The following is an 11,245-nucleotide window of genomic DNA, read 5'->3' on the forward strand; positions in this document are numbered from 1 at the left end:
TCGTTGTTATTATTATTTAGCTATTTCAGGACATTATTTTGATCATTTTTAGGTGAACCTCAGGGCTGCATTATAAGACAGTGGTATTTTTTTTTATACCACAAAATACTGATAACATGTTTGTTAAATGAGCATTTCATGAGCGGAACTAGCCCAGTTGTTTTTAAAATAAATAAATAAATAAATAAAATCTTTATTACACCAAAATGTTTCTCCTCATTTTATTTTACATGGCAAATAAGGAGGACAAAAATAGAAATACAGAATATGATGAAAGCACAAAGCTTCACTTTGAAAGTTTTATTTTTTTGTACAAATTAAACAAGATATGACGTGAATAGTGAAGTAAGAGGGTTTCTTGGTGGATTTTGCATTTTGACCAGCCCTGCTTTTAATGTATGGGCTAGGCTAAACTAAGCTAAGCTAAGCACCTGCTGGCTACTGCTTAATCTTGGTCATAACTATGAAGTACATTTTTGCTTTTATTTTGAAAAGTCTTTAGGCTACTAGCTAAAATAACAGATTAGCTTAGCTCTCTTTTAGATAAAAAGATTTATTTCAGGACATTATTTTGATATTTTCAGGTGAACCTCATGGCTGCATTATAAGATAGTGATATTTTTTATACCACAAAATACTGATAACGTGCTTGTTTAATGAGCGGAACTAGCCTCATTTTCCTTGTCATTTAAAAAAACAAACTCTTCTTTATTTTTCAGACCACCAAAATGTTTCTCCTCATTTTATTTAACATAGCGAATAAGTAGGACAAAAATAGAAATACGGAATGTAATGCAAAACAATACTCGACCTCACAACTCAACCTCGGCATGTACAAAAGCATCGCTACGTGTTAATGTGTTAATTTTATTAAAATAGCTCGTTTTTAAATGGAACAGTTGTATTGCGCTGTATGAATTCCTTGTGTTTCGCTTCCTGCTGAGGCCGGTGAACCGGAAGTGGTTCCCACGCCTCCTCACTAACGCTGACCTAGCCTTACGAGGCTGACAGTGATCCGTGTAATGTGCTCGGGGTGTAATCTCTAACACAAACTAAACGTTTTGTCACTGCGGTTCGGGTCGACGGGACAGGACCACCATGAGCACCATGTTCGCCGACACTATTCTGATTGTGTTCATCTCAGTTTGTACGGCGCTGTTAGCCGAAGGTGAGTGAAATCCTGCCGACGGGCTGTTGGAGCAAGAAGGTGTTTTACTATCGACTGAGAAAGACATTGTTAGGATTTATTTTTACACCATTCCGGATTACATTACGGAGAAACATTGGCATGTTAATATTGTAATGTTTATTAACTGTTAATTTTGATGCTGTCGTGAGTTTAATAGGTGGCGAGTGAAATTAGCTAACCAAGCTAATGCTTGCTAATGTCATTCAGAGCAAGAAACACAACTTCCGGTGAAAATAATAACACAATAAGTCTTAATGCAGGTATAAATAATGCTTTGTTCATCCCGTGGGAAAAATCGTCCACTGCATTGAGCCATACGAATTAGAGGAGAAAAGTTTGATTAATTATTTTAATTATTATGACGTTTAATTGTTCGAATAAGTTGATATGACTTTGTAAGTTGGCATTTAGACACTTCTTCTCATTGATTGGAGCATCCAAAAGAGATTTTGCCACCTAGTTGTGTTGTATTATGTTGTTTTGAAGCTCAATCAACAGTCCTTTTTTTAATCCTCCCCCTTGAGATTCAGCTTTAGTGGGAAACTACAAGACCTTTAGTTCAGTGGCTGAGTAAAACTCCTTAATGAAGGAAAATTCCAGACTAACAATATGTCTTTTATTTATATTTGCTAATTGTCTTTTGCATTTGATGTTTCAAGAAAACATATTGTGAATTCAATGCAGCTTAAAATCTGACTGAAGAAAACTGTAATATGTATGCAGTGAATATGATTGTATATTTTGAAAAATATGAAGAATGTATTGATCAGTATGAAAAGTGCTGTTTGCTGATCTCACAAGGTCCTGAGAAAAAAAAATTAGACAAATTTACATCATCTCACAGTATACAGTATGTTGTCAAAGTAGCACTGGTCCAGAAGATTTACAAACAAACCTCTTCTTTCCTGTCTCTGCTCAGGTATTACCTGGGTTTTAGTGTATCGCACTGAAAAGTACAAGAGGCTAAAGGCTGAAGTGGAAAAACAAAGCAAAAAACGTAAGTGGCTCATACGTGAACCTCAACTACTGTTTCAGTTGAATGTTTCTGTTCGGACTGTTTAATGCATTGTCTGCTTCTTGTTTGATATCAGTTGAGAAGAAAAAGGAAACCATCACAGAATCTGCAGGACGTCAACAGAAGAAGAAAATTGGTAAGAAGCCTGTAAACAAACTGGCAAAATAGGAAGTTGTGTCAAAGCAAACATTAATAAATTGAACAGGAAAAAACTCGACACACTCATGAACAGCCCTTTTCCTCACACTGACGCTGATCGGTGATTTATGCTTCTGAATGTGTTACAGAAAGACAAGAAGAGAAACTGAAGAACAACAACAGAGACTTGTCGATGGTGAGACGCTTTGTTTTCAATCGATATGTTTAAGCCGAGAGATAAGTCTGTTTATATACTGTCATGAAATGAGATATTAACAGGCGTAACTACACTTTTACATCATTAATAGTCCATGAACAGACAAATGTAATCTAATTTCATGTTTAATCCTGTTTGTTTGTAGGTGCGCATGAAGTCCATGTTCGCCATTGGCTTCTGCTTCACAGCTTTGATGGGCATGTTCAACTCCATGTAAGTTCATGTCATATTTTTCACCTTTTCATTTAAAAGTCAAACCAAATGAAAGAAAAAGGAGAAAAGTTCAAATGTTGATGACTTTAAATCTGTGTTAGTCACTGAGAACTCAACGGTTTCTGTTTGCGTTTGACAAAAGTAAATCAAAAGCCATACAAATATATTTGTATGTATTTTTCATATATATCTCATACTGTCGTCCTCTTTTTTGTTCAGCTTTGATGGAAGAGTAGTGGCCAAGTTGCCGTTCGTGCCGCTGTCCTACATCCAGGGGCTGTCGCACCGCAACCTGCTGGGCGAGGATTTCACAGACTGCTCCTTTATCTTCCTCTACATCCTCTGCACCATGTCCATCAGACAGGTAACCTCGACACTTGCAACAACTTTACATCCAGATTGGGTTGGTAGCTTTTACTGTAGACCACTGGACACGTGTAGATTTCATGGCTTGGGAATAAGACTGTTTTTGAGAGCTAACACTTCAGTTTGTTGGCACTCTAATTTGCAATTTGGTGGCTGAAGTTTCGTAGTTGACAAAACATTTCTGGAGCTTCACAGCAAAACAGCTTTGCAGTGTTCTCCTACACAACTGAAGTAGCTGGAGACTTGATTTAAAATATAAAGAGAGGGACATAAAATGGCTTGATACAGCTCGTCCGGTGTAGGCCCGAGAGCCCAAATTGACTTAAAGAGACATTAGTAACACCCTTTTTAAAGCCAAATCCTCATTGTAGCTGCTAAGCTAAAAGCATTAGCACACAGCCGCAATACTATGGACTACAAAACTTCACCCGACTTTCCATCCACATGGTGTTGAGTAGATAACGACTGAGAGGTAGTAAATTCTTACACATTTCACCTTTAACCACATCATTACTATATCCAGTATTTCACAGCCTTTCTGTTCTTGAGGTCGAGTCGCTTTTGCTATTTCTGTCTTCTTCAAATAGGATATTTTTCCTGTGTGTGAAATTCCCATGAAAAGGCCAAAACCAACGCGTCCCGCTTTTCACCCATTAAAGCGTTTTGTGTCTTTTCTCCAGAACATCCAGAAGATGCTCGGTCTCGCACCCTCAAGAGCTGCAACAAAACAGGCTGGAGGCTTCCTGGGACCTCCTCCGCAAGCAGCTAAGTTTTCCTAATCATCATCGTCATCACACCAGCTCAACAGTGCTGTTCCTGCACTGCGACTGTGTGCAGTCATGGCTGCCTCATCAGAGCACAGACTCAACTGCTCCTGCAGTGCTGGAGCCACGTATTCTCTGTCGCAGCTACACTACCCTGTGTTCGATTTCTTATTCATGTTTTGGTTATTTAACTCTGTCTCATTTAGAAATTAGAGGAATAATTTGTTCTCAATTACGTTGATTACCAAAGGATACAAACGTCTGACTTGTATTCGGCACATGCCATGCATTGTTTTGGGGATTTTAATGATTAATTGGCAGTAAAATTTGATCCATTCATCAGTATTATTGTATGTATCCTCATTTCTTACATATTAATAAAGTTTTATGATAATACTTTTGTTGTGATTTTCATTGTTTTAAGTTTTTCAGTTATGTCCCTTTCTTCCTCACACTTGATAATCAACAAAAAGTCAAAAAGAGAGGTCCCAGAGATGCTCTGTGGGGTTCAGGTCCACTGACAAACACCAGATCAGTTTTCCTGTCCATCGATATTCTGACCCACACCACTACACCACCTCCTCCAGCTCTAGGATTTGGGACCATGTTGGCAGCTGCATAGCGCTCACTCCGACACCTCCAAACATGATTCAGATGCAGGGTGATCCTGCTCTCATCAGTGAACTGACGACAACTGCTGGATGGTCTAACCAACATGTTGCCTGGCCCACTGCAGATGTGGTCGGCTGTGTCTTTTACGCACATAGGAGGAGGCTGGGGGAAGAATGCACACACACATATGCATACACAAACACACACACATAAATATATATATAAATATTTGTGTTAACATACATCACACCATTATTTGGTGTGTAAAATAAATGTATTCTCCCTGACTGTTGAGTCAAAATGTCATACTTCTACACTTAAGATTTTGGTGTCTTCAATAGGTGCATCAAAAGGTGTTAAAAATTGTTTTGGTTCGATTTTATGAAAACTACAGAATAAAACAGAAGAAATACAAAACGCTTCTTTGTAGTTTCACAAATAATTCACACATAAATCATGTCCACATATCAATCATGTTTACAGCTGATACAAATCATTTTAACCAACTCATAACAATAAAATATGAAATATGTTTTTAAGCTATTATGACAAGTGTATCACATGCTTCTCTTAAATGAAATACAATATACTGCTTTTATCCTACTGACATGTGCAATTAACTCATAAACAAATGAAGTAATGACATTCTCCTTTTTCTTAACAAAATCTCATCTGGTAACAATACACTCCACGTTTTTTAATACAAATTAATAAAAAATATTTAGAGACGTAAAACGTAAAAACAAGAGGCGTATCTCATGCAGCCAGTGTAGTTACATGATCCCAACATGATTTTGAGTCAATTGATCACATGACCTGGAAGCTATTGAGCTAACATGCTAATATTTATATATAAAAATCACTACAAAAACAATAGGGTCCTTGCAGGTTCCCTGCTCGGGCCCTAACTAACTCGTTATCACGGGAGAACGGAGGAAATAAAATGTATGAATGCATGGCCCTTGAGGGCTTCCGCACCTCAGGTACCAGGTTAGAGTAACATAATATTTTCCTTTATTAGTTTATGGACCCCTGATAAAGCCTTGCCCACCCTCTGGGCACCCCTCGTATAAGTCTAGTTCCGCCCCTGCACAGCACTACATGGTGCCCCATTGTGTTGTTGCAGTCCCCATGTTACGTACGGAGTGCTCCACCCCTGAACAGGACAGGCGGTTAAATGTACAGACAGTGAATGAAGGAGTGGACATTTTGTCCTCTAAACGTGTTTCTGTTATATGAACCGGTAACTTGGCTCAGCTGGGAGAAACAGTGGAGGCAGAAGCAGCCGCTCGTCTCCCCGGCTCTCCCCCCCCCTCTCTCGGCGTGACAATGAGGCGTGTTCTCGTCCGGCTGTAGGGGCGGTGAGTTGATCTTCATACGCCACCCACCGTCGACATTACGATCAGTCCGTCTGCAGAAGCATCAGCGGTAAGGTTGACACCACATTTCTCACATTCACCACTGTTTTTAACTGTCTCCTTATGCTAGTTGAGCTAAATGCTTTTAAGCTAGCTTCCGTTGAGCAGCTAGCTTAAAAGCGACCGTTAACTGTGATAACGGTGAGCGGGTGCTGTGGGGTCGACGCGTCTGCAAACTGGATTTCATTCACTTCCCTGTCATTCCTTGTGTTCCTGCAGGTCCACTCCCTCTGTGAAACATGGCCCAGTCTATCATCGACACCATGCCCGGAGCCTCCACGGGAACCGTGGTGGTCACAGATCATCTGAACTACTGGGGCGGGCAGCGGGTCAAACCTCGGCAGGAGACAGGCGCAGAGCCCGTGTTTGAACCTGCGACTGGTAAATGCAGCACATTGAAGCGTGGTTCAGTGTTTAAAGCTAAAGTTAACTGTTATTGGAGACATAAATGAGTCCAGCCCCGTTTTAAAGGTTAGTGGTACATCTGTGCAGCGGGGTCAGCATGAGGACACGTTATTATGCAACTGTTAGCCTCCCGGAGCTCAGCGGAGGAGGACACTTTATTTTAAGGTGGAATGAGTGTATAGCTTGTTTTCAATATGTGTATTTATCCAAATAGGTAAAGTTTGCCTGAGTGTAATCATTGAGTTGTTACCAGACGTTTCCCCTCTTAACTCCTCACATGCTTTGATTTAAATAGATATCTGAGGCTCTTAGAGGTAAAACACTGGATGAAACGAGCTAATGGTTTATAAAGTTATTACAGCTACAACAGAATTGATGCAATATTGATAATCTAATGATAAATGATCTAATAATAAATCAGTCACAGGGCCAATTTTCCACACAAGTTTTACTTTTGATCTACTTTTTTACTGAAGTAGGATTTTGAATGCAGGACTTTTACATTGTTGTTTTGCTACTTTGAGTTGAGTTACAGATTTTAATATTTCCTCCACCACTGGGTCTTTGTGAGGGAGTCCCTATATGGCATGAGCCTCCTGAAGCCCACCAAAGTTTTAATATATTTCATTTTTAGTTTTGTTTATTGGTCAAATTCTGGTTTCTAATGGTTTCTTTCTAATAAACCTTGCATTGGGTTGATCACTCAGTTTATTCTCTCGTGCTTCGTTCCTACCCCGCCTATTTAAATGATGTTGTATTGATGAGGAGTTACCACAAACTAAGACTGTTTAGTTGTGCTATATTACAATCGATATATACTAAATGTAAGTTAAAGTGTGTCGCTGTTGTGACCGGTTAGACCTTGAAGTGGTGATGAGGTCCTAAGATGTATGGAAAGGGTATTAAAAAGTATTAAGCTATTGTGTTTTGCCTCAGAGCTCAGCCAGCGTATAACCGGTCTGTCTTGTTCCCTGCAGGCCGTGTCTTGTGTCAGATGGTACCCTGTGGTTCTGAGGAGGTGGATGCGGCCATAAAGAGCGCCCACAGTGCCTACCTTAAATGGAGCAAGATGGCAGGCATGGAGAGGGCTCGGGTGATGCTCGAGGCCGCTCGCATTATCAGGGTGAGTGGGTCAAGCTGTTGTGTCAGCGCTATCTGCATAACTGGGAACTAGCCAATCTGATTTCAGTGTTTCACAACATAAATTGGAGCTGACTGTTGTAAGCATTCAGTAAGACAGTAGTTATTCATTAAAAGCACAAACTGTCCCCCCGCCCCTCCCTCTGCTGCTGCCCTACATTTGCACAAAAAAAACCCTTTTGTGTGTCTGTGTCGCCTCTTTGATGTCATGTGAGCGAGGACCTTTTACCCTCAATCTGTTGCTGTCGTTACATAATCTAAAATGCGACGCAGTGTGATTTTATATATTCCTATCAAAGTTTAGCATTTGCAACTTCCTGTTTTTCCACTATAAACAGGAACGAAGGGAGAAGATTGCAAAGCTGGAAGTGATCAACAACGGCAAGTCCATCACTGAAGCACTGGTGGATATTGATGTTGCCTGGCAGTGCATTGAGTACTACGCTGGTCTGGCTGGTACACTTGCAGGTGAGGGGAAAAATAGTTTTGTGTGTGTCCTAAAAAGGTGTGATTTTCCAAAATGTTTCTAAAAGTTAGTGATGTGTTATTTCAAAGTTGCATTGTGTTTTGTTCATTGAAGGCCAACACATCCAGCTTCCTGGTGGAGCGTTTGCTTACACCAGGAGGGAGGCCCTTGGTGTGTGTGTGGGAATCGGTGCATTCAATTACCCCTTCCAGATCGCATCATGGAAATCTGCTCCTGCTCTGGCATGTGGTGAGTTTATAATCCCCGGACCCCTCTGGGCATTTCTGTTTTTTTGCATTTCTAGACAAAGTCCGTGATTACGCCAGGCGTGGCGCGATGTGTTCCAGAAGCAGCTCTCAGGTCTGATCCACAGACAATACACTGCGTCAAAGCTGCACAGAGCAGATCGAGCCAGGCAGGCAGTCACACACAGGAACGGCATAGTGGATCCGGTCAATTTTCAAAATAAAAGACCCTTTGCACACTCTGGATTGTGTTTCACTTCACTACACGAGCATTACTGTATGTCACAGCTTGTGAAGTCAACTGGTCAGGAGCGGGTCAGAGGATATTTGGCACCATGGACAAAGAGAGGTTCATTTTGAAAGTGGAGAAACTCAAGGTTTTATATGACACCACGGTCCTTTTTAATAAAGGCAACATGAGAAAGGAAACCAATGTGTATTACCACATTATTAAAAGATCTGTGATAACAGCTTATCAGACAATATCTTGCACTGTTGTGTTCAGGTAATGCCATGGTGTTCAAGCCCTCTCCAATGACCCCTGTGACGGCCGTCATCCTGGCTGAGATTTACAAAGAGGCGGGGGTCCCCGATGGGCTCTTCTGTGTGGTGCAGGGCGGAGCAGAGACCGGCACCTTGCTCTGCCAACACCCGTCGGTCGCCAAAGTCTCCTTCACTGGCAGTGTGCCAACAGGCAAAAAGGTACAGAGAGCAGCACAGTGCTATGATTTTTAACATAATGTCAACTAAACTAAAGAGAACATGGGCGTCATACAAGCCCAGACGACCTCCCCTCCAACCACAATATCCAGCATCCCAAGTGACATTTTCTAACTGCTCTACAAGGCTTAAGTTGTCCCTGTGTGTTCTCTCTGCACTCAGGTCATGGAAATGTCTGCTAAGGGGGTGAAGCAGGTGACCCTGGAGCTTGGAGGGAAATCTCCCCTCCTCATCTTCAAAGACTGTGAGCTGGAGAACGCAGTGAGGGGAGCACTCATGGCAAACTTCCTGACACAGGGACAGGTGAGACAGCTAAATCACTAGACATATTGTGTTGTGTGATGTGATGTCAACCTGACTCTGTACATTCTTTGTCAGCTCTGACAGGTTCAAGTTTCTCTTTACGTTGTTTAGGTTTGCTGCAATGGGACCAGAGTGTTTGTGCAAAAAGAGATCCTGCCCAAATTCCTGGAGGAGGTGGTGAAGAGGACCAAGGCCATCGCTGTGGGCGACCCTCTGCTGGACGGCACCCGAATGGGGGCGCTTATCAGCAAACCACAGCTGGAGAAGGCATTGAGATATGTCAACCAGGCCAAGAAGGAGGTGTGTTTATTAGACTTATCTGATCAATAGATTAGAGAAAACTTCAGTAGTCCCTGCAGGATAATGAAGCACATGTGGAGAGGCATTTATCAAGAATGAATCAGCTTTGATCACCTCCAGGACTTTTACTAACATGAAGTAGTCGTAGTTCTGATAGTCATTTGATAAATATGTCTTTTTCCAGGGAGCCAATGTGCTTTGTGGAGGAGAGCCTCTTGTCCCCAGTGACCCCAAGTTGAAAGGGGGGTACTACATGTCACCATGTGTACTTGGTAAGTGATGATAAACCAGCACTTAAAGGAAAAGTTCACCCAAAATTAAAATTAAGTCATTATCTGCTCACTAGCATCCCGTTGGATTAAATGTTGTAGTCCAAAAAACATTTCTAGAGCTTCACAGCAAAACAGCACCCTCCTAAACAACTGAAATGAGAAAAAACTTGTGCACCCTTGCACCCATTTCATTTTTGGGTGAACTGTTCCTTTAATCTGAGTCAGTTTTTACACCACCCGCAAGTTTGGTGTATGCACCATATATTACATCCAGATTTTTCTCCCGGCACAGATAACTGCAGAGATGACATGACCTGCGTGAAGGAGGAGATTTTTGGCCCCGTCATGTCCGTGCTGCCTTTCGACACAGAGGAAGAAGCGATCCAGAGGGCCAACAACACCACCTTTGGATTGGCCTCTGGAGTCTTCACCAGGTCAGCAGAGGACATACAGGGAGCACACTTGAGCTTATCATTACTCAGCAGTCTGTTGCAACCACTGATTTATAGTGCTGAAGGTTTGCTCTTGAAGATAATGAGTTTAAGGTGTGGCTGCGGTTCAGAGTTTCCACGAAGCAGCCAATAAAAATATGAGGAGTTACAAAATGGAATTTATTGTGCAATATTTGTCTCTGAGGCTGGAGGGAAGATTCAGAAGCATTTTAACTGTTAAGTTACATACAAACTATCGAGACTGAACTCCTTTCCTCTGCCCGCAGGGACATTTCTCGAGCCCATCGTGTGGCTGAAAACCTGGAGGCAGGAACCTGCTTCATCAACAACTACAACGTCAGCCCTGTGGAGGTGCCGTTTGGGGGATACAAGAACTCAGGTAGGATGGACGGAAACACATTCATGGTATTGCATGTAATGTGCAGTGAATGAGCTGAATTCTCTTTATTGACATGATCTCTACTGTGCTTTGCCAGGCTTTGGCAGAGAGAACGGCCAGGTGACAATCGAGTACTACTCCCAGCTGAAGACTGTGGTCGTTGAAATGGGCGACGTCGAGAACTACTTCTGAACTCCTCTCACCAAGTTCTTCTCCCTTCAGTCAAGAAATATGCACCAGACATGAGTACATGTAGCACTTTGCTCTGTCTGCATCATACCTAGGTACTTAGAGAGATACACCTGCTTCTTCTGTTCTCTCCTTTCTTCACCCAACAAGTGAGCCTACGTTATTATGAAGCAAGTAACTGAATACAAACCCTGATGCCAAACTGCTCGTGCTGCTTTGTGTGTGTGTGTGTGTGTGTGTGTGTGTGTGTGTGTGTGTGTGTGTGTGTGTGTTTGCAGAACCAAGAGCCTTAATTAGAAACACTGTGTAGTGGACTGTGAATCAGCATTAGAAGAAATCAACTAACATGATTGCTGCCAGGTTTTTATACTACATGCCTAGCTGGAAGACACTATTGGACAACTAACTCCTCTTTATTGAAATAAAATGTTTTCAATACAAA

General features: G+C 41.7%; 2 protein-coding genes across 2 annotated transcripts; both read left to right on the forward strand.

Annotated features, from left to right (window-relative positions):
- The first annotated feature begins 958 nt into the window (after positions 1–958).
- On the forward strand, positions 959–4,298 carry tmco1 (transmembrane and coiled-coil domains 1). Its single transcript, XM_084354663.1, has 7 exons — positions 959–1,168; positions 2,109–2,186; positions 2,281–2,340; positions 2,492–2,538; positions 2,705–2,772; positions 2,992–3,136; positions 3,819–4,298. The coding sequence occupies exons 1-7, from the start codon at positions 1,099–1,101 to the stop codon at positions 3,915–3,917; spliced, it is 567 nt and encodes a 188-aa protein (XP_084210789.1). The 5' UTR covers positions 959–1,098; the 3' UTR covers positions 3,918–4,298.
- Positions 4,299–5,607: 1,309 nt separating this feature from the next.
- On the forward strand, positions 5,608–11,245 carry aldh9a1a.1 (aldehyde dehydrogenase 9 family, member A1a, tandem duplicate 1). The gene is made up of 12 exons (XM_084355691.1): positions 5,608–5,942; positions 6,152–6,313; positions 7,315–7,460; positions 7,816–7,945; positions 8,058–8,192; positions 8,694–8,890; positions 9,071–9,211; positions 9,323–9,511; positions 9,696–9,783; positions 10,076–10,217; positions 10,502–10,614; positions 10,712–11,245. The coding sequence occupies exons 2-12, from the start codon at positions 6,172–6,174 to the stop codon at positions 10,804–10,806; spliced, it is 1,518 nt and encodes a 505-aa protein (XP_084211817.1). The 5' UTR covers positions 5,608–5,942; positions 6,152–6,171; the 3' UTR covers positions 10,807–11,245.

The sequence above is a fragment of the Pagrus pagrus genome, assembly GCF_965226575.1.
Source record: "Pagrus pagrus genome assembly, chromosome: 6".
Taxonomy (NCBI): domain Eukaryota; kingdom Metazoa; phylum Chordata; class Actinopteri; order Spariformes; family Sparidae; genus Pagrus; species Pagrus pagrus.